Genomic DNA, 23255 nt, shown 5'->3' with positions numbered 1-23255 from the left:
AGGTAAGGACTAGTAGGGGTGAGCATTTTATCCGTAATCCGCCGATTTAATTGGGACTAAACGTATTTTTACGGATGGATATTCGGACCGTTTGCTAGTGGGTTGGACGCGAATGAGATTTTTAAAATCCAACAAATTACGGGTTGGGCCAGGATATAATCTTTAAAATTCGTTGGACATCTATATTCGTTAGACTAAGAGCATTTATATAATTTCTAGAAAATATACAAATAGTTTTGAAATTTATAAGGTGTTTGCTTGGAGTGTTGTCCATGACAGTTCTATATTTATCTACATATGTAAAATGTGTAGGTTATATGAGAAGTCATCTATATTAGTTTCATTTTTTTTATTATAAATTTTAACTACCACAAATCCATTGGATAATCCGCATCAAATCCGTTCATCCGCGCATCCATTGGATTGGATACAGATGCCAAATTTGAAATCCGTAGTGAATTGGATTAGATGCAGATAAGGTAAAAACCGATCCATACCGCCCCATGCTCACCCCTAGTCAGGAGGTGGTGAGAATCGATAACACCTATATATCTAGGTCTTCTAGATCACAAAAGTAAAAACAATGAACCACCAGGCCAACGAATAAGATGTGCAGTTAACCACGCTTAATTTTATACATTATTTTCGCACCATTTTACAACTAAATACACCCACCCAAACAAACTGTGTTCTTTCTCTGCAATTCAGGGCCCATCATTGCCTTCTCTGAATGATGGGAGTAGTGACCATGTGATGGTTCCGTCCACTATCAAATCCGATGAGTCAAAATTCTACAAGCTCCTCTTTTGCCCATCGGTTTCTGGAACACCATCTGCACCTTGCTGAGACATCAATAGAAAAAATGTTTGCATCACCAGTCCATACACAAAGAAGACATAGTTTAATGCAGGGAACAAAAGCACACATTGGTAACAAGCACAGAGGAAATAAAAAGTTTTAGCACACATCAGATAGCTTTATAGGACAGCATTCAAGTGAGATACACTAGACCAGTCCCATATGTTGCTCCTGACATTGTTAGAGAAGACCCACTTAACACCAAAACTGCACAAAAAGTAATGCCACAACTTCCTGGTTTCTGTACGGCGCAAGAAAAGGTGGTTTTGAGTTCCGTTCTCTGCAACGTTGAATCAGTAAACCAATATTCTCTTTCACAAATTGCCTAGTCTTTAATATGCCTGACCATAAACTAGAGCCCACAAGTCTTCCACACCATAAGTTCAACAAAATCAAATCGACTATCCCTATCAGAATATCTTTGTGACTCATAAAACCAACTTTAACAAAAGAAAAGATGAAGAGAATGCAGACTGCAAATAAGATACTGTAAACTTTAACAATCTGCATGCATAATTCCTAATATATTTTCCTGGAAGTTGGAGCCTTTTTCTTTCTGTATCAAAAATACAACTGAACAATAATATTTCTATCTGTTTCAGTAGCTTGTAGTTCACACTAGCCACTCCATGAAACGAGATCTAAATTATGGGAATAATGTAAACACAATCTAGTTACTACTAAATGCTAAAGCACTTCCTTAATGTTATGTTAAAAGCATTGGTGACTACCAACTACTGGTGTAACATGACCTATTGGAGTTTTGAAGCACAAGACACATCGTTTGACACTTCATCCAAACACGCTACTCAGTAACAAGACAACCTGTACTTGTTTATTCATAACATCGTCAAAAGAGCAACAAAGTACTTGTTTATTCATAACATCGTCAAAAGAGGAACAAAGATATAACAGATCTTACTTGCGTCCTCGAGGGCCCAGCTTCTCTAATTGTCTTTTCAGACTTTATCGTAGCTTTTACATCATACTTCTTTTTCAAACCACGAGGAGTAACGTGCTCCAGCGATGGTTGCAGCTGCACAACGACATTCACAAGATTTAGGTGCAATTGCAAGATAAAAGTAAAAACCTTTAGAATACTAGAAGTTTATCTAAAGCCATCGGTATGTAGGCCAAAGTAGTAGCCGCATCAAACCTGGACATTGCAAGTAAGACTAAGACGACATTAACAACATGTAAATTAAGAATCGAAGCAAGCCAATAATTCGTTAAGTACGGAACTTTTGATTGACCACTCTAAATAGCTAATACAAGAGGAACATTATAAGTTTTATGATTGACCATTATGAACCTTCATTTACACAGTATGAAGCTCATACCTTGCTATTTCTTCATCTCAAAAAGAACTTGTTCGAGTTATAAAATGCATGACTCTTATCGTTGGACAATTTTTCTCTCTTCTTTTCCAGGAAAGTTCAGAAGGGAAGTCATGCAGAGCCGTTCCTTCCAGTATCCAAATAAAATAGAGAAGTAATAGAACTAAAGAACAATACCAAGAACTACAATTTATTTCTAGCCCCTATATATACTCACATTCTTTTTCAACTGCACTAATATATACGACTCCATCTGTTCCTTTGTGGCCTTTCATCTGACTGCCAGGATGCAATCTAAAACTACGATAAGTAAGGAAATATCAGTTCTAGTTCAGTACAACCACAAATTTTAATCCCTAATTAACAAGATCCAATTTCGAATCTACGCAAAATAACACCACCAACAAGAAAACCCCAGTTCTAAACTCAATTCCGAATTTTAATCGAGAGAAAGAAGAAAAATCGAGAGGACATACGGATCCAAAACCCTAATTCAATCTAAAATCACTGGCAGGGAAGAAAAAGTTTGGGTGATGAAAAATCTCAAGAGAAAGATAAATCGAGGAAAGAGTGAAAGAAGGGTTTGTTTAGATATCGAACTTCCACAAAATCCCTAATTTTTCTTTCCCAAATTTCATATAGCAGGACTAGCTTTCATTTCATTCATAAGTTAAAATAGAACATATAATCGCTTAACTCATCAAAGAAGAAGGAAAAGCATGAAATTTAGCATAAAAAGAATCACTACGGTCCATCTTCTTCATCGTCATTCAGAATTTAGGTCAAATCGATCAAGACGAGTAACAGAAAACATAAACCTAGCTAAATATAATCGAAATCAAACTAAGCTTTGTTTTGATGGATTAGTTTCAAACTGAAACTACTACGCTCTCAGGAGGTTAATGGCGGGAGTGAACGAAATACAGAGGTGACACCGCTGAATTGGGGCCTTGAAAAATAATCGAGGGCTCACCAAATTTATACACAGTCCATTTATTTTAAGGGGTTCCAAAATATAGTGAAAATACTATTTTGTCCTTCATTATAATAAAACCAAAAGTTCTATTCACCCTTAAGTCTAAGCGTCCATTTCATTTTCATATTTTAACAAAAAAATTGGAGTCTTCACCCCTCTCCCTCTCTTTCAACTATCTTTCTTCCATTACCGACACGAAAAAAAAATATGAAAACCAATCACAGTTAAAGGGTCTTCATCCCGAAAATCATGAAATCTAACGATTTTTATATTCCTGTAGAGACTATGAAAAATCATTAGGGTATACGAGGAGGTAACGTTCCAAATTCTGATTTTTCATTTTCTTTCTTTCTTTAGATTAGAGGCGATGGCGTAATATAGAAACATACGCCCATCCTTTACGAATGACCCCTTTTTAAAAGTTCAAGACTCTATGTAAAAAAACAAATAATCTCTCTATCATAAAAATGGAAGGAGTTGTCAACTTACTCGCACTCTCCTAAAAGGGTCGTGAACTTACCCCTTTTTAAAAGTTAACTATTCTAAAAAAAAGTTTGCCTCCACCATTGCTCTTCGTCCTCCTAATCGAGCACTCTCTTCCACCCAATGTTCTACCACCCATACGTGGCTTATTAATAACTTGAAAGAACAAGCAAATAAGGAATTGTCGGAGCAATTAAAAGGGAGGGTCCCATTTAACTAGTTTGAGTGAAACTGATTGATTTTGTTAGCAAAATGTTGAGATGGCTGTTTATTTTGAACAATCTGACACGTGCTTAGATTGTGTAGATTTTGACGGTTGAGTCGTTTGACTACTAATCTTTTGAAGCTTAACTATTGTGTTTTGAATTTGTCTTAAAATAAATGAATCTTCATTTCTAACTTGAAGTTCGTTACAAACTATGATAGAGTCGTCATTTGAAATTTGAGGATCGTTCAGGTGCAAAATTTTGGGTGACGATCCTTATTTGAGTCTCAGTTATCATGACGATTTTTCATAACCTAAAAAGGTCATCAGGATTTATCATTGACGATTTTTCATAACCTGAAAAAGTTACAGGTTTGAATCGTCAATGGTGGTATCAATTAATTGAAGACCCTTATTAGGACAATTTAGCCATTAAAAAAGATATAGGATAAGGGGAAACTAAAATTAGGTTTTAATGACCTTTTTTGTCCTGTAGTGAAAGATCCCCAATTATTTTTCAGGGCCCCCAATTAAGCGGTGGAGAGAAAGGGGACTTGATTTTTGTCTAAGTCCTGAGTTTTCAAGTCAATGATATTTTGACTAGTCTCGATTATTTTGGGGCACAAAAAAAAAGTTTTATTATAGTTAGAAAAATAAAATAAATCTTGGTATTTAGAAATTTAATGCAAGTGTGAAATTTGTCTTATTATTGGTATGGTAGTGATAAACCAAATCCTCAAGGTTGCAAAATTGGGGTGGTTTTTGGTGTAGGAAAATAATTGGGGAGAAGTATCTATAAGTGTTATCATACAGAAAATCTTCAACAGATGTTATTGTTACTTATTTAAATTTAAAATCCTGTCACGATTATAAAAATTCTCAACACTTATACTTGTTACAGGAATTATTACAGATATATCAATCACTGAAAAAAATCTATGACAGCATCCTCTGTGACAGAATTCTTGATTTGGTGTAGTGCCTATTAGCTTGTAAGTGTGTATGTAAGAATTGGTTTTCTGTAATTTCTAGAAATGATTTTGTTAAGATCCATCATAATCTTATTATCCAGAGAAACAACCCTACACTCTTGGTTAAAGGGTCTGATAGCTGGAGGAGTAAGAACCTATTCTCCATAGGTTATGAGTCATATGAGTTATTACTGTCCAAGTTATTATCCTCTGAGACCGATAGATTTGTTGAATATGCATTGGGTTGGGAAATTGATTACCCATTTAAATCTTTTGAATATTATAATATTCAACTTATGGGTCGTTGTAATGGTCTGGTTTGCCTATGGTTTTTCAATAAGTATTTCTTTTGTCTTCGGAACCCAGCCATAAGGAAGTACAAGGAAATACCCAATTAAAATATTAAACATTATGCCGATATGCTTGCATTTGGTTATGATTACAACAGGGATGATTACAAATTACTAGCTGGTGTTTGTGGACCTGATAGTGTTTTTGAAGTTTTTTCGCAAGGATTAAATTCATGGAGAACCATTCGAAACATACTGTCTGAGTTTTACATTAGCAATCATTCCGGTGTGCTTGTTAATGGAGTATTTCATTGGTTAGACCGAAGGAAAGGCTCTTCCAATGTTCTTCTAGTCTCTCTAGATATCAGCAACGAGATATTCAAAGAAATGGAACTACCAAAACAACCTTCGGAAGAAATCCAGCAACGGAGAAGAGAATGGGACTATAGACTTATGTTTCTTAATTTGGGGGTAGTAGAAGGGTGCCTTTGTTTATTCGTGGTGGAAGTTGCGGTTCGTGTTGATGTATGGGTGCTGCAAAATTATGGAGTTCCAGATTCTTGGACTAAACGTTATACTTTGTGAAAATGCAGGGGTCTAAAAACCACACCCAACAATTCGTTTGGCAATCTGAGAGGACTTCTCCAATACACTTTCTATAGAATCAACTAGACAGTCAGACTCAATCTAGAATAAAGTATATCAAAGAGTTTAATATCTCTAACTCTTAATTCAATCCGCAATCAGCAAATAGAAATCTGCGAGCCTGATTGAATATAAGAGGAGTTACTTGAACGGTACCAAAGACCAATGTTCAAGTGTCAATCAATGTAAATCAACAACCAAAGGTTGGATATTCTAATTGATTGATCTTAACGCACAACCTGTGATATTTCAATTATATAACAAAATATAATGCGGAACAAAAATAACACAGACACCAGAATTTTACTAACGAGGACACCGCAAATGCAGAAAAACCCCGGGACCTAGTCCAGATTGAACAACACACTGTATTAAGCCGCTACAGACACTATCCTACTACCAATTAACTTCGGACTGGACTGTACACTAGTAGAAAAGTGACATTTAGTAACAGTTCAAGCTTTCATAAGGTAACAGTTCGTAAATTACGTGTTACTAAATACTAGGTTGTTAAATAATGGTAACAGTTTTTGTAAGAACTGTTACATAATGTTTTCTAGGTTGTATATTGTAACAGTTTTTATAATAAGTGTTACTATATACCCATGATACTGTAACAGATTTAATATGTTACCATAGTTGACATTATCGTGACATTTATTTAGACAAACTGTTACTATATACCCATGATACTGTAACACATTTAATATGTCACCGTAGTCGAAATTATCGTAACATTTTTTATACCAACTGTTACCATATACCAATGTTACTGTAACAGATTTAATATGTCACTATAGTTGACCTTATCATGACATTTCTATAAAACAACTGTTACTATTTATCTACATAACTAGTTATCTGGAATCCATTTCAAAAGGATTACCTACCTCTAGACCGACACAAGTGTAATAGGTTTCAATTTTGTTGATTCAATTTTGTGCACTAGATCTAGCCATCGTTCATGGATGGTTATCTCAGGTTTAATAGAAACTCAAATCTAATAAAAATAATAAACAAGTGGTATGATATGTAGAAATACCACAATATAATGTCTTGTAGGTGGGCGGAGACAACGAAGGTGGTGGTAACGAAGGTTGTGGTGGAGGTCGATAGTTTATTGTTTAATGAGGATAAATATTTTATATGGATAACATTAACCAAAAATAAAGCATGGAATAGTGGTTCAAGAGTTATAGTCAGGTGTAATAGGTCTCAAGGTCGAATCCTGTGAAGAGTAATTTTATAAAATTTATATTTCAAGATCAAGAAGCCCAACTTATGGTTGTGGAATGGTGGCCCGATGGTGGAGGGCATGGTGGTGATGGTTGCAGCGGTACTGGTGTTGGAGGTGGTGGCATCGCTAGTGGTGGAGGTGGTGGTAGTTTCACTATAAATTTTTACCTTTATGACAGTTTTCATAAAAACTGTTACAATTACTCAAACAATAGCAACAGTTTTATGAAAAACAGTAACCGCAACAATTATTCAGTAACACATATTAAATAAACTGTTACCAAAAACTACTAACAGTGACAGTTCTAGAATTTATGAGTCATTTTTCCATAGTCATTCTGTAACAGGTTTTGTAAACTTTCCGTAACAGGGGCTTTAGTAACACCGCAGAAAAAACTAAAACTGTTACAGAAATAATACAGTAACAGTTTTTAACTGTTACCGAACATCATTTTTTTACTAGTGGTAGTTGAACCCTAATAAATCTCACACTGATTAAAGGTACAGTTGCGCTCCTTATGTCTCTGATCACAGCAGGATACTACGCACTTGATTCCCTTAGCTGATCTCACCCACAACTAAGAGTTGTTACGACCCAAAGTCGAAGACTTGATAGACAAATTTTTCTCACACAGAAAAGTCTATAGGATTGAATAAATCTGTCTCCCACAGAAATACCCAAGAATTTTTGTTCCGTATTTTGATAAATCAAGTTGAACAAGAACCAATTGATAAACTAGACATATATTCCCGAAGAACAGCTCAGTATTATAAAACACCTCACAATAAACTTAATCGACTCGCGAAACAAGTTATTGTGGAATCACAAACGATGGGACGAAGTTCTTTTGTGATTACTTTTCTATATTGCCTATCGGAGATATAAAATCTCGAGCCAATTATTTCAATTGCACTCAACACGATAGAAACAGCAAGATTAGATCACGCAACTATGAAGATAATAGTTTGGTATGGCTTCACAATCCCAATGAAGTCTTCAAGTCGTTAACCTACAGGGCCTCGAGAAGAAACCTAAGGTTAAAGGAGAATCGACTCTAGTTATGCAACTAGTAGCACACAGGAGGTGTGGGGATCAGGTTTCCCAGTTTCTAGAGTTCTCCTTTATATAGTTTTCAAATCATGGTTTGCAATCCAAGTTACCTTGGTAACAAAGCATTCAATATTCACCGTTAGATGAAAAACATGATTCAACCAAGCTAATATCTTTCAATCGTTAGATCGAACTTAGCTTGTTACACACAAATGAAATGCACCCTCATTTAGGTTTATGTAACCGTACCTAAACGTGTACACCGTGTTGGTTCACAAATAGTTAACCAAGGTTAGCCATATGATTACTCTCATATCAATATTATTCATCTTAACCATAACTAGTTCAAATGACTCAAATGAAACTAGTTAACAGTTGTTCAATTGTTTAGAAAACACAATTGAAATCAAATCAGTTTGATTCACTTGAATCAATCATGAACATTATATCCACGGTTTTCAAATATTGCAATATTTATGATTTAAATGTTTAAGTTCATGGACTTGACCGATTTGACAAAGTAACCAGCTTAAGTATGCGTACTTAAGCAACCGGTTTTTGAGTTTGTAAAGTTCCCAAACTCAGCAGAAATTTTCGGTTCAAAAATTTCTGCCAGTATGCGTACGGGTATGCATACTTAAGGTGACTAGTTAGAGTTTTTCCAAAACCAAACTCAGCTGAAATTCTCGGTTCGAGAACTTCCGCCAGTATGCGTACGAGTAGGCATACTTAACCCGTCTCCTTCACCAATTTCGTACACACACATATGCATACTCTTGGTTACTGGTTTATGGACTTATACACTAATGTGCGAAAACACTATATATGCTTACATCATCAACTCTTTATTTCAATCATTGAGACATTCTTCTATAATGTCAATAGCCGTTTTCACACACTATTAGCATCAAAGCAATTTTCAAGATATTTAAATAATCATTATTGAAACCTTCCAAGTCTTATACCAAATGATTGTATCACACAAACCATGTAAGATGTTACTCGGCAATTTTCTCATGATATAAGATGAACTTGGACGAAGCGAAAGCTTACCAACACATATTTCGAGAAATATGTAAGCGAGTTATACTCAGCTCGAAATCTCAAATGTGTATAGAGAAAACTATATCATAGAACGACTTATGTCTCAATATAGGAGATAATAGAAATAGACTTTCCAAGTGATAGATAAGTTCAAGTCTCCACATACCTTTTGTCGAAGAAGTTCCATAAGCTCCCCTTAGTAGGTCTTCGTCTTCAAGAGATGAACGTCGAGAGATTTAAGCTCAACTACACTATCTATGTCCTAGTCCGAGACATCTACAAATAGGCTAGAAATCAAGACTTATAATTTTGATCACTAACATTGACAAACATGCTTGAGATAGCAAGCATACGAGTTCGACCGAGCAATGCTCTAACACTTTGAACGATGAAAGAATTAATAATGACTGTTATTTCAGGCTCATTTGGCCTTTCAAGAGGGGTGATATTCTATTTGGGGTGCTTTTACTGGTCTACTTTTATATTTCTCTGAAGATGACAATATTCTAAAGCCCAGTATTAATAGTTTGATAATGCTTCGCCAAGAAGAGTGTTTCTTTGAAAGCCTAGTTTCACTCAAATCTGGTACTTATGTGAGAGAAGAAAAACAAATAGAGGAATCAAAGGTTGTGAGCCACTTTTTTTTTCTGCCTATACTATGAAGCTTGGAGAAACTTTAATTCTTCGTGGAACACTAGTTGGTCACAGTGACATGGTCACAGCCATAGTTTTTCCAACTGACAAATCCAACACGATCGTTTCATCATCTCGTGACAAGTCAATCCTTGTTTGGACTCTTGACAAATTACAAGAAGGTAACTACGGAGTTCCTAAACGTCGTCTTACTGGTCATAATCATTTCGTTCAAGATGTTGCTTTATCATCTGATGCTCAGTTTGTATTATGTGGTTCATGGGATGGTGAACTTCGTCTTTGGGATCTCAACACTGGTGTTACTACGCGTACATTTGTTGGTCATACTAAAGATGTATTATCAGTTGCTTTTTCTACTGATTACACTTAGATTGTTTCTGCTTCAAGGGATCGTTCGATTAAGGCGTGGAATACTCTGGGTGAATGTACGTATACAATCCAGGATGGTGATCACATACTGACTAGGTGATCTGCGTTAGGGTTAGCCCTAAAATATTTCAACCAATTATCGTTTCTGCTTCATGGGATAAGACTGTCAAGGTTTGGAATTTGATTAGTTACATTGAACTATACTTTAGATGGACATAGTGGGTATGTGAACACTATTGTTGTTTCACCTGATGGTTCATCATGTGAAAGTGATGGTAAAGATGGTATTGCATTGGTGTGGAATTTGGATGGCGAGGGTGAGAAATTGTATTCACTTGATGCTGGTGCTATTATCCATGGTTTGTGTTTTAGTCCAACTAGATATTGGCTTTGTGCTGCTACTGAGGAAGGTGTTAAGATTTGGGATCTTGAGAATAAGAGTCTCGTTCATGATTTGATAATCGAACCCGAGCCAGGAAATAACAAGACGTTTTACTAATCAAGCATGAATTGGAGTTCGGATGGATATACTCTTTTCGCTGGGTACACAGATGGCTCCATTAGAGTTTGGGATTACTAAAAACCGCTAGATACTCTAGCATATGACATGCAGTGGGAATCAAGTTCGTGTTTTGTGTCCTGTCTTTACACGGTGCATCTTTCGTTATAAAAATTTCAGATTAGCGAACTCGATACTTGTGGTCATCCAACCTTAATTTTAAAAGTTCTCAGCTTGCTTTCAGAATAGTAGTTATTTTAATTACACGTACTTATCTCTCTTTATTAAGCTCTCATGTTTTACGAACCGCTGTCCTACGACATGCCGTTGCTGAAGGCTCACTGGTTTTCGTGTTGTGATGTATTGTGTTCTCATATATTTTATATTTGCCATCACTAGTTTTATATTAAGATGGTCATAATAAAGGTAAAATCGGCAATGACAGTGGTTTAATAATGATGGTTGGAAGAGACAAATTTTTTAAACTGCTTTGCCTCAGGAAGGGTCAACTAGTGTCAGGAGATAATAGAGGTTTTAATGCATCATGACCAGCTAAACGTACCTCTTCACAGCCACCGTGAAACACTTTACCAACACCTTAAAAAATGTCTTCCCAACCATTAAACAATGGAGGTTTTGATACATCATGACCTTGTATTTAATCTTTAAAGTCCAGTAAACTCACTACATGATTCATCCCGCTGATCGACTGCACAAAAATACCAGATGAAGAGCTAGAAGCAGCATCATGAGAAACCTCTAAACAAGAAACATCAATTAGGCATTGGAGAGAAAAATCACAACTGATAAACACTTTCTCACAACCTTCACCATGACTAAATCTTATGATATGAGGAGTCAAGGATCTCCAATAATCACAAACATATATTTTCAAATCATGAAGCAACGAATGTAAAGAAACTTATAATGGAATTCCATGTCCTTTGTAGTACATAACGGCATAACAACTTGAGAGAGACATAACGAACCTGAAAAGATAAAAAAGCAAGGTTCAGATAAACAAATACACTAAAAAAGATGTATAGACCAGAGTTTATTCTTCATCTTTAAAATAGTTCATTCTAACTGATTTAACACCTAAATTCTTAAAAAAAAAAGACTTCATCCTAACAAATGAACACCTAAAATTCTTAACAAAAAAGAGTTCATTCTTAAAGACGAACACCATATTCTTAACAAAAAAATAGTTCATTCTAACAGATGAACAATTAAAATTCCTAAAAAAAGAGTTCAGTCTTAAAGTTGAATTCTTAACAAAAAAAAGAGTTCATTCTAACATATGAACACCTAAAAATTCTTAACAAAAAAGAGTTCATTCTTAAAGATGAAGACCTTATTCTTAACAAAATAACTTCATTCTAACAGATAAACACCTTTTTTTTTTAACAAAAACGAGTTCATTCTTTCAGATGCGAAAATTAAAATATAGGTTGCAAACTAATCAAATCAAGAAACAACTAATCAAATGTAAAAACTGAAACACAGATTGCAAACTAATCAAACAAAAAACAACTAATCAAAAAAGCATAGATTGCAAAAAAATACTGATCGGCAATACAAAAACTGAAACATGGTTGATAAACACAAATCTAATCGTGACATTAACATGAAATAGCTGATCTGCATGATGCAAAAAAAAAAAAAAAATCAGAGCGAATTAGTATGAAACTCACCAGAGACAAGAAGAATCCCTAATTACTTCAAAATTTATCCTTGTAAATCGAATCATGTCAAATCTTCGCAACCAAAAATCAACTCAGTCTCTGTAAAATTCAATCAATCTCCAGTAATCAAAAATTCAAATGTACCTCTGTAAATAAAATTGAATCTTCATATGATCTAAAATTAATCTTCAATTAACAAATCTTCGTAATCAAATCAGCTCTGTAGAATAAAAAATCCGTCTTCGTAAAATCAAACTCCGAATACCAAATCAGCTCTGAAATCTTCGTAAATTAAATCAGTCTCTAAATCAACTTAATCTCTGTAAAAGTGAATCAATCATCGTAATCAAACTGATTCAATCTTCGTAACCCTAGAGAATTTCGATTTACAGAGCTGACAACAACAGAGAGGAGAGAGAGAGAGAAAAATTTTGAATCTGAATTTCCCGAATTCTGAAATTTCGTGTGGATATTGTCCACCCTATGACCAAACAATAATTTCTAGGGCCAAACAATAATTATTCTTTTTGAAAAAAGACCATCTAATAATATTATTTCTAGGACTATACGGTAGTGTCTACATATAAATTCTTCTCAATAAATAGTACCCTCACCTTCTTGATAATCATTAACCATACATCTGCCTTTCCATCCATATAAAGTGTTGCCATACAAAGGTACAAACCATTAAGGCTGCACAAGAACCGGTCCGGAACGGGTGTACCGGATTAGAATCGGAAAAAAAGACCGGAACCGATGTAGGCGGTACAAGGAACGGTTCTAAAAATGAGAACCAATGTAGGATTGGTACAGGGAAGGTTCTAGCCTATTCCGTCCTGTACCGGACTATAAGTAACGGTGTATAATAGCCGTAGATATTTTCATTAGGATTAATCATGGCCATCAGTGTATAGATAGCAGTCATTCTTTTTTTTTTCTCGGACCTGAAGAATAGATTCACCATCTCTGTCTCCATCATCATCTTCTTCTTCTTCTTCTTCTTCTTCATTCACCATCTCTATCTCCATCATTCTTCTTCTTCTTCACCATCTCTGTCTCAATCAGATTCACTACCACCACCACCGGTTACCAACAACAGGTCCACAACAGGTGATCCATCCATCCAATTTTGAGTAATTTAATTGATTAACTTAGGGTTCTTAATAATCAATTGCATGTTTGAAGATTTTTGGTATTCTTGGAGGGTTATGTGAGTGTTGAGATTACAAAAATGGGCTTTGGGAAATGAAGTTTAATTATCCAGTTAGAGATAATGGTGTCAATTATTGGGGTTCTTCTTCATCTTCAGCACCTGTTCATATTGAAGGGGGTTTCTCAGACAGTAGTGGTAATCAGATTTCAATGGATTCGTTTAATAATTTCTCAGGCTTGATGAATTTCGATTATGGTGGTGGAGATGGTGAATTCTGTAGTGGTGGTTCTCCTGATTGTTTTTCCGTTCCATCAATTTCTGATGGGTTTGTTACTTTCATCCAATTGAATTTCACTTCATAGAGTTCACGTGTGTTTCCTATGATTGATGGTGATGGTGGTTGTTTTCCGGATGCGGCAGAGTTCTCTGATAAATTGGTGTTTCAGCAAACTGATGATACTACACAAGTTGATTTGCCATTGAAGGAATCTGCAGATGTGAATGATTCTGACGGGGGAAAATTGTGTAACAATGAGTTGTCTCCGGTGATAATGACCGATATGATGGTGCATTTTTGGTATTCTAGGAGTTGTGATTTTTGGTATTGATACTTTAACAGGTAAAAACCCGGTACCGGTTTGATATCAGACCGGTTTTATATGTACAGGTTCCGGTCCTCAAAATGAGATACGGATACGGTCCTCACAATGAGGTACCGGTCAACACCAGGTATTTGTGCAGCCTTACAAACCATACCTTCTTGGCTATATTACATAATTCGATGCCCCAGGCCATAACATAAATTAGCCCATAGCAAGGGACGTAACGGTAGCACTAGCAGTTGCTCAATTCCTAACTCTTCATAACAATAACAGCTGGAACCGAGGAGGAAGGTTGAGACTTACCTTGCTGACTTTTCTGAATGTGTTGCATCTTCCTTTTGCCTCCTTTCGAACATAAAATTCTTAGTAGCATGACATGATCAAAAAAAGAGCAAAGTTCGCATGAAGATTCATTATAGAGACATAATCAATCCAAGAATAACACCAAACAAGACCTGAACCGATTAGTTGGGCAAAGAGTGGGTGGACCCTCCAGTATTATTAGGCATGGCAGCTGAAACAGGTTAAAACAGATCTTGTACAAGTAGTGGGGGTGTGCAGAAAAACCGAAACTGCGGATTTCACCCACAACCGTCCGTAAAATTGCGGGTGAAAACCAATCCGCAAGTGTTTATGGACCGGACACGGTTGAGTTTCCAAATCTGCAAGGTTTAGCGGTTTGGTTGAGGTTAGTTTTGTAAATCCATGGATTCACCCGCACCGTAGAGTAGTAAGGGAATTTAATAAAATTACTAAGGACAATATTAGAATTTGCGCTTTATATAAACATCTTTACGTCCTTAGTGTACTCTGGCTTTTGTAATCCCTTATTAGACCCATTGTTGTGTCCCTTGGACAACTTCCTCCTTCGTATCTCTGCATATGAAGTTACTATAAGCCATAAACTCCTCTGCGGTTTCTGTTTTTTCCTACTGTCAAGTGTCAAGTTATTCTCATCCGGTTGACAGTGGCATGATTGCTGCTTGGCACTTGCTGTGATATCTGCGTCAATGTTGATTGGGCATGCATCTTTTTGTTTTACCTTATCACACTCGGTTTCTTGGTGAACCAAGTACCAGGAGCACACAATTACGGCTATTCGGTGATGTGAAAAGCCTCCTTTAAGTGATGCTAACACTGAACCAGGTCACAGACAATCCTCAGAGGTCGTTCAACTTTAGTAATCATAATGAATTGGACGAGGCAGAGGATCCCAGATAGCTCAAGTATAACAACAATACCCATTTTCATTTTTTTTACTTTTTTTTTCTTGACTAAATCCGCGGTTAATCCGCATCCGTCCCGTATCACCCACTGATCCGTGGATATGAAATCCGCGGGTGATTGGGCCGGACACGATTGGATTTTTCAAAACCGCAACTTTGACGGATTGGTTGCGGGTGACCCTAATCCGCAACCGTCCGTCCGTTATACCCCTAACAAGTAGGTGATGCTTATGGATTTAGTCCCGTATGTAGTCCGTAAAAATTAAGTCTAATACTTTAGATCTCGTCAATATAGGAACATGGAGAATCCGTTTTAATTACCATTTGCTATTGTAGTTTAGGGTTTCGTCCCTTATACAAACATCAAATTGAAGTTATTTGAAGGGAGGAGAAACGATGTCAAGCATTCCAGAAGAGATCATCCATGAAATCCTCTTAAGATCACCGGTAGAGTCCCTATTAGCTTGTAAGTGTGTATGCAAGAAATGGTTCTCATTCATTTCTATCACTGATTTTGTTAAGACACATCATAATCTTGCTACCCAGAGAAAAAAACCTAAACTCTTGCTCAAAGGGCGTGACAACTGGAGGGGTGTTGGAAGTTAAACCAAGATATGGTGATTTGGTTCGTAGATCAACATATGATGTTGATCCAGTCTAAGTGGATTAACTAATGCATTTGACGCAGTAAAGTTGGATCAACATACGCTGTTCGCACACTGTGCGATATTTGGAAGTTGGAGCTAACTTGAGAAGCAAGTAATGTCGGTTGTTGTGCTTAGAGTTTTACTATGTTTAGAGTTTCTTTGTGTTTCTATAAGTGTGCTTTATTTAGAGTTTGATTTTATTATGAAAGTGCTTTAAGTGATTGTCAAGTTTGTGAGACTATAAGTAGGCCATTGATCCATAGAATTGTACACCAAATTTGATTATCAATGTAGTTGTTTTTTATTTGCTTCCGCATGTGCTCTCCTCTCTCTTGCTCGATCCTAAATTTGGTATCACAATAAGGTGAGAGGAAGAGGAAGGAGAGAAGATAGAGTTCGAGAAACTTAAAAAAAAAAAATCGTTTTCTGTTAGAGAAGTTGGTTACGCAAAGTTCTGGTGATCTTAAAATTGTGTCTGGTTTTGAAGAAGGTGTAGTTCGTAGTGTTTTGTGATGCACATCGAAAGTTTGTCTCGGTTGAGAAGAATAAAGGAAGGAGATGCTTATGATTATGTGATTGAATGTTTTGGGTATTGAATAGGAGATTGCATCCATTAATGGTGTGACGTTGCTAACTATTAGGGTTTCAAGATGACCTAAAAAAATCAGCTGAGAAAGAGCTTGTAGCTTCCATTGTTAATGGGTTTCTGGATTGTCAAACCGTGTTGCTATGCTGCTGTGAAGGCTTGTCAAACCGTGTTTCTGTGTCTCATCACCATGTTCCATAATTTAAAAAAAACAGTATGTTGCTGCTCCGTGAAGAAGGCGTAAGGTATGTTATTGTTGGTTTGTTCGTGAGAGTCCAGAAGGAAAATGACTTTGATAAAGGTCGAGAATTTGGTACGAATAACTGATGCTATTTGGTTTATATGAGTTTAAGAAGACACATCTCAGTCTCGAGATGATGAATGAGGGACTTAAAATAGTTAAATCCATTGAATTCCTTTGATGGAAGGTGGTGATTGATAAGAAGAAAACTGAGATGAGTTAGCTGCATCGTTAAGGTTAGGGTTATCACGACCTAAAAAAAAAGGGTTGTTACAGTTGAAGAAGAACTGTTAAAGACGAACAGCAGTGTGACAAAAGGTTGTTACAGTTAAGTCTTACTGAAGAATTGTTACGAAAGTGTAACAGAAGAAAGTGTCATAGTTGTGACCGTGACGAAGGAGTTGTAACAGTCAAGAAGTGTGACAGTTAAATGGCAGAGACGTTGCAGAAAGCTGTTAAAGTGTTTGAAGAAGTTCAAGAATGGTTCAAAAGTAAGAGTTTGAAGAAGTTTTGGGTGAGTGGTTGATTCAAAGGGTTAAGGCATGAATTTGAAATCAATGAGCATGAAGGATCAACTGGTATTGCAGTCAAGAAGGACTTGTACAGTTTGATGGCGGATCAAAGGTATTACAGTAAAAAAAAGACTGGTACGGTTTGATTAAGTTGATTAGAATTCAGAAACTTAGAACGACAAGGTATGTTGGGTGGTTATGTTTGAGCTTAAGGGAAGATGGTATCATGTTAATCTCAAACATGGTGATTGAAGAGTTTGTGGCAGTAACTTGGAAGTCTTACAAAGTGTGGCAGACTTTGTGATAGTTATTGCTTGTAGCAGAAGCATAACAAGAGAAAGATTGTGAGAGAATCTTGAAGCAAAGAAGTGTGAAAGTCTCGACTTTAACAAGCGTGGCTGGAACAAAGAAGACAAGAGAAGAAGAAACAACAACAAGGTTATGAAGAAAGAGAAGTTTATCACCAGGTGGTGATGAGAGAGTGAATAGAACATACGTCAGAAGGTTGTGATTGTGAGAAGTGAAGCAATCCCAGTATGGGGATTTGGCTAGAGTTGTGTGAAGCAATACCAGTGTGGGGATTTGGCTAGAGTTGTGTGAAGCAATCCTAGTGTGGGTATTTGGCTAGAGCTGTGTGAAGCAATCCCAGTGGGGGTTTGGCTAGAGAAGTGAAGAAATTCTAGTGTGGAATTTGAGAAGTGAAGACAACAATAGTGGGTTAAATTCCCATGAGTTGTAAACTGAAATGATACCTGTAAATATCGAAAAATGAGGTGAGATGGGTCATTACAATAACTAAAATGATACCTGTAAATATTGAAAAATGAGGTGAGATGGATCATTACAGTAGTGATAAAGAGTAAAAAGAATTGAAGTTGATCTACAATACTCAGTGAAGAAAGTATGAGTTTGAGCTACAATGCTCAGTGAAGAAAGTTGAAGATGAGCTACAATGCTCGGTGAATTGAGTTAAAGAATTTATTTTTTGTGTTTGGTTAGCAATTTGTATAGAGCACAACGAGATGTTTCTATCTTGTTAAGGTTTGTGTTTCCCTGCGATGAAGAAGAACGTGAAAGAAGTTTATGATTATTGCTATAAGATAGCTATATGAAGTGAGTGTTTGATAATTGCTGTTAAGAAAATGGAGAAGATTGGTTTGTTAGCTAAGTTAGCTGTGATTTGTGAATTGATTTTGTTAATGATGACGGAATTATGGAATGAGAAAAGACAAGAACGTGTTAACCTTCATCAATGGAAGAAGAGGAATGGAAAATGAGAAAAGACAAGGACGCGCAATTGTTGATCAATGGAAGAAGAGGGTTAAGGAATTCTCCTTGAATGATATCTTTGTTTAAGGTAGGATGTTGGAAGTTAAACCAAGATATGGTGATTTGGTTCGTGGATTAACATATGATGTTGATCCAGTCCAAGTGGACCAACTACAACAGTTGACGTAGTCAAGTTGGATCAACATACGCTGTTGACACACTGTGAGATATTTGGAAGTTGGAGCTAACTTGAGAAGAAAGTTGTGTCGGTTGTTGTTTTTAGAGTTTTACTATGTTTAGAGTTTCTTTGTGTTTCTAGAAGTGTGCTTTATTTATAGTTCGATTTTATTAGGAAAGTGCTTTGAGTGATTGTCAAGTTTGTGAGACTATAACTAGGCTATTGAACCATAAGAATTGTACACCAAATTTGATTATCAATGTAGTCATTTTTTATTTGCTTCCGCATGTGCTCTCCTCTCTCTTGATCGATCCTACAAGGGGGAAAAACCTATTCTCCACAGGTTTTGATTCATATGAGTTATTAGTTTCTAAGTTATTACCGTCTAAGACCGATAGATTTGTTGAATATGCATCGTAATGGGAAATTGATTACCCTCTCAAATATTTAGATTATAATGTTCAACTTATGGGTTGTTGTAATGGTAAGGTTTGTCTATGGTTCTTCAATCATAATTTTTTTTTTTTGGAACCCAGCCACAAAGGAGTACAAGAAATTACGGAAATAAAAAACTACAATTAATGTCAGTATGTAGTTTTGCATTTGATGTGTTCGAAGTTTTTTCGCTAGGATTAAATTCATGGCGAACCATTGGAAACATGTCGTACAGGTTTCACATTAGCAAACTTTCCGGTGTGCTTGTTAATGGAGTATTTCATCGGTTATCCGAAAGGAAACGCTCTTACAATGTTTTTCTAGTCTCTCTAGGCATCAACAACGAGATATTGAAAGAAATGGAGCTTCTAAGAGATCCTTCGCATAAAATCGAGCAACGAATAGGACCCAGGGATTATGGTCGTAAGTTTTTTAATTTTGGTGTCTTTGTTTATTCGTGCTGGAAACTCAGGTTCGTGTTGATGTGTGGGTGCTGCAAAATTATGGAGGTCCGGAATCTTGGACTAAACATTATAGTTTGAACGATGAAAGAATTAGAAATGACTGTTCTTTTAGGCTTATGTGGTCTTTTAAGAGCGGTGAGATTCTACTTGGTGGTAAGGATACCGGTCTACTTTTATATTTCACCGGAGATGACAAGGTTATAATTCCCAACATTTATAGTTTGACAATGTTGTACGAAGAATATCGTTACTTTGAAAGCTTAGTTTCACTCAAATCCGGTACTTATGTAGGAGAAGAATACCAAATAGAGGAATCAAGGGCTAAGAGCACTACTGTAGACCTTGACATACCTCTAAGGCTCCGTGGAACACTAGTTGGTCACAGTGACATGGTCACAACCATTGCTTTTCCAATCGACAACTCCAACATAATTATTTCATCATCTCGTGACAAGGCAATTCTTGTTTGGACTCTTAACAAAAAAGAAGTTAACTACGGAGGAGTTCCTAAACATCGTCTTACTGGTCATAATCATTTCGTTCTAAGATGTTGTTTTATCATCTGATGCTCAGTTTGCATTATCTGGTTCATGGGATGGTGAACTTCGTCTTTCAGATCTCAATACTGGTGTTACTACAAGTAGATTCGTTGGTCATACTAAAGATGTATCGTCAGTTTCTTTCTCTACTGATAACACTCAGATTGTTTCTGCTTCAAGGGATGGTTCGATTAAGGTGTGGAATACTCTGGGCGGATGTAAGCATATGATTCTGGATGGTATTTCACTTACTGACTGGCTGAGGTGTGCTAGGTTTAGCCCTAAAACAGTTGAACCAATCATCGTTTCTGCTTCATGGGATAAGAGTGTCAATCTTTGGAATTCGACCAACTATACGCTGAGAACTACTTTAGATGGACGTTGTAGGTATATGAACATTGTTTCTGTTCCACCTGATGGTTCCTTATGTTCAAGTGGTGGTGAATATGGTGTAGAGTTGGTATGGGATTTGGATGCTGACGGCGAGAAACTGTGTTCACTTGATGCTGGTGGTATTATCCATGGTTTGTGTTTTTGTCCATCTAGAAACTGGCTTTGTGCTGATACTGAGGCAGGTGTTAAGATTTGGGATATTGATAGTAAGAGACTCGTTCAGGATTTGAAGGTTGAATCTGAGCCAGGAAATAACAAGACGTTTTACTGCTCAAGCATGAACTGGCGTTCGGATGAAAATCCTCTTTTTGCTGGGTACACAGATGGCTCCATTAGAGTTTGGACTAGGATTTACTACTAATAGGAATATGAAATGCGTGGGAATCAAGATCGTGTTCGTGTCCAGCCTTTATGTAGTACATCTTTCTTTATAAAAATTTCAGACTAACTATTTTATCAAACTCGATACTTGAGGTCTACTCAATATACATTAATTAATGTGCTACTTTATAGTACTTGTCAACCTGACACCAATCAAAAAGGTAAAAACCTCATAGGCACACAGCCCTGAAACGAAATAAAACTATGATAAGTTTTATAGTATTATCCAGCCCAAAAATACAACACAGCAGGCATAAGAATTTGTTCATGGATAGTCCAGCGGGAAAACATATTTACTCGCTAGTCCAAATAAGTTTTGAAAAGAGTAAAATTACTCTACTAACCCTAACATATAATACTACGTATGTTACTACATATGTTACTAGTATAGTACTAGTAGTACTAGTTACTACTAGTATACTAGTATGTTACTACATACTAGTAGTATGTTACTACATATGTTACTAGTAACATTAACACGACATATAAATACTGTTATGTTATGTATTGATACTACATATCAATATGTAGTATCAACATATTTATACTGCATATCAATATGTTATGTACTACATATAAATAAATAAATACTGTTATGTTATGTATTGATACTACAGATATCGATATGATATGTAGTATAAACATATGGATGTTACATATATAGTATCAATATGTATTGTACTACATATCAATACTGTTATGTTATGTATTGATACTACATATTAATACTGTTATGTTATATTAATATACTAGTATAGTACTAGTAGTACTAGTTACTACTAGTATACTAGTATGTTACTACATACTAGTAGTATGTTACTACATATGTTACTAGTAACATTAACACGACATATAAATACTGTTATGTTATGTATTGATACTACATATCAATATGTTATGTACTGCATATAAATAAATACTGTTATGTTATGTATTGATACTACATATCGATATGATATGTAGTATCAACATATGGATGCTACATATGTAGTATCAATATGTATTGTACTACATATCAATATTGTTATGTTATGTATTGATACTACATATTAATACTGTTATGTTATATTAGTATACTAGTATACTACATATTAATATTAGTACTACATATTAATACTAGTATACTAGTTACTATTAGTATACTACTAGTACATATATTACTACTAGTATAATAAAGTAGTTACCTAATTTACTAGTAACATATTTTTGTTACTACTAGTACAGTACATATTAATATGTAGTAATCACCATATTGATACTACTAGTATGTAGTAACATGCTACTAGTAACATTTACATGTGTTGATACTAATTAGATCTGGAAGGGTGTTTCATGCATTTAGAAAATACACTTTATAATCTCCACAAAGTTTTTGGACTAGCGAGTAAATAATCTAGTCCAAAAACATGTTTTTGGACTAGCGAGTAAATGTTTTTCACGGGTGGACTAGCCATTAACTGGGTCATAAAAAACTGGACTAAATAATAATTCCCAGGGGCGAATCTACAAGGGTGCACCTGGGGTCACCTGCCCCCACACGTTTTATACAAAAAAAATCCTAAATGTTTCTCGTTTGATATAACCCTGAAGCCCCCACGACATTTACAACTTTACCAGCATAACAGAGGAATAAACTCAACTCTAATTCCTTCATCAGTCAATCTTACTCCTACAAACCCTCTAACAACTCTGAAATCAACTTTTTTTCAACCCAAATCTCCTAATTTATTGCTAACAATGATGATCTACTTAAATTTAAAGGGGATATATCAACAGATAAAGATAAACCGGTTATACTCTTCATCGATTTCGTTTCCAGGTTAGGGTTCTTTACTCCTCAAATTTCTTAACCTTTTCATTCGTTCTTCGTCGATTGTAAGTAATTTCTGTAATGTTTTTCTCTAATTGATATTATAGGTGTATTGTAACAGTGGGTGTTTGATTTATATTTCAGATTCTAACAAATTGAGGAGAGATTTATTGATTTTAAGGGAAAAAGTGTTACGGCATTTCTACAAACAGCTGTTGTACATCATAACTTGGATTTGTTGTGGTAAGAAAAATTGAAGATTGATTTTTTTTTTACTTAGAATTGTTCTTTAATGGCTTAGTAATCAATTTTTAATTATATTATTTATATGGATCATGGTTTTATCAATTACATTCAATAGGAATCCTTGGATTATTTTCTCCTATTTTTTGTATGAGTTTTGGCATGACGAATGAGAATGATGATGCATTTCTTTGCACAACTTGTATGTTGTACTATCAATATCATCCACTTATGCATTTGTATAATGTTTCTAATCATTAATGAAATTTTGCT

General features: G+C 35.6%; 1 protein-coding gene, 1 long non-coding RNA gene and 2 pseudogenes across 2 annotated transcripts; 3 read left to right on the top strand and 1 right to left on the bottom strand.

The window, feature by feature from the left end:
• Positions 1-334: 334 nt before the first annotated feature.
• On the bottom strand, positions 335-3115 carry LOC113324919. Its single transcript, XR_003347953.1, has 3 exons — positions 2199-3115; positions 1781-1894; positions 335-842 (listed from the first exon to the last, which is right to left on the bottom strand). It is a non-coding gene; the product is annotated as an uncharacterized LOC113324919 (long non-coding RNA).
• Positions 3116-5249: 2134 nt separating this feature from the next.
• On the top strand, positions 5250-5705 carry LOC113340389 (F-box/kelch-repeat protein At3g06240-like). The gene has a single exon (XM_026585588.1). The coding sequence runs from the start codon at positions 5250-5252 to the stop codon at positions 5703-5705; it is 456 nt and encodes a 151-aa protein (XP_026441373.1).
• Positions 5706-9754: 4049 nt separating this feature from the next.
• LOC113340377 lies at positions 9755-10699 on the top strand (annotated as a pseudogene).
• A 3137-nt stretch (positions 10700-13836) lies between these two features.
• On the top strand, positions 13837-20909 carry LOC113340367 (annotated as a pseudogene).
• Positions 20910-23255: the final 2346 nt, after the last annotated feature.

Source organism: Papaver somniferum, chromosome 1, assembly GCF_003573695.1.
Source record: "Papaver somniferum cultivar HN1 chromosome 1, ASM357369v1, whole genome shotgun sequence".
In the NCBI taxonomy this organism is placed as follows: Eukaryota; Viridiplantae; Streptophyta; class Magnoliopsida; order Ranunculales; family Papaveraceae; genus Papaver; species Papaver somniferum.
Note: the sequence above shows the minus strand (reverse complement) of the source record. Positions and strands in the feature narration are given on the sequence as shown.

Excerpts from the sequence above, each read along its gene's own strand:
- LOC113340389 (XM_026585588.1), top strand. The coding sequence starts at position 5,250 with ATGCTTGCATTTGGTTATGATTACAACAGGGATGATTACAAATTACTA.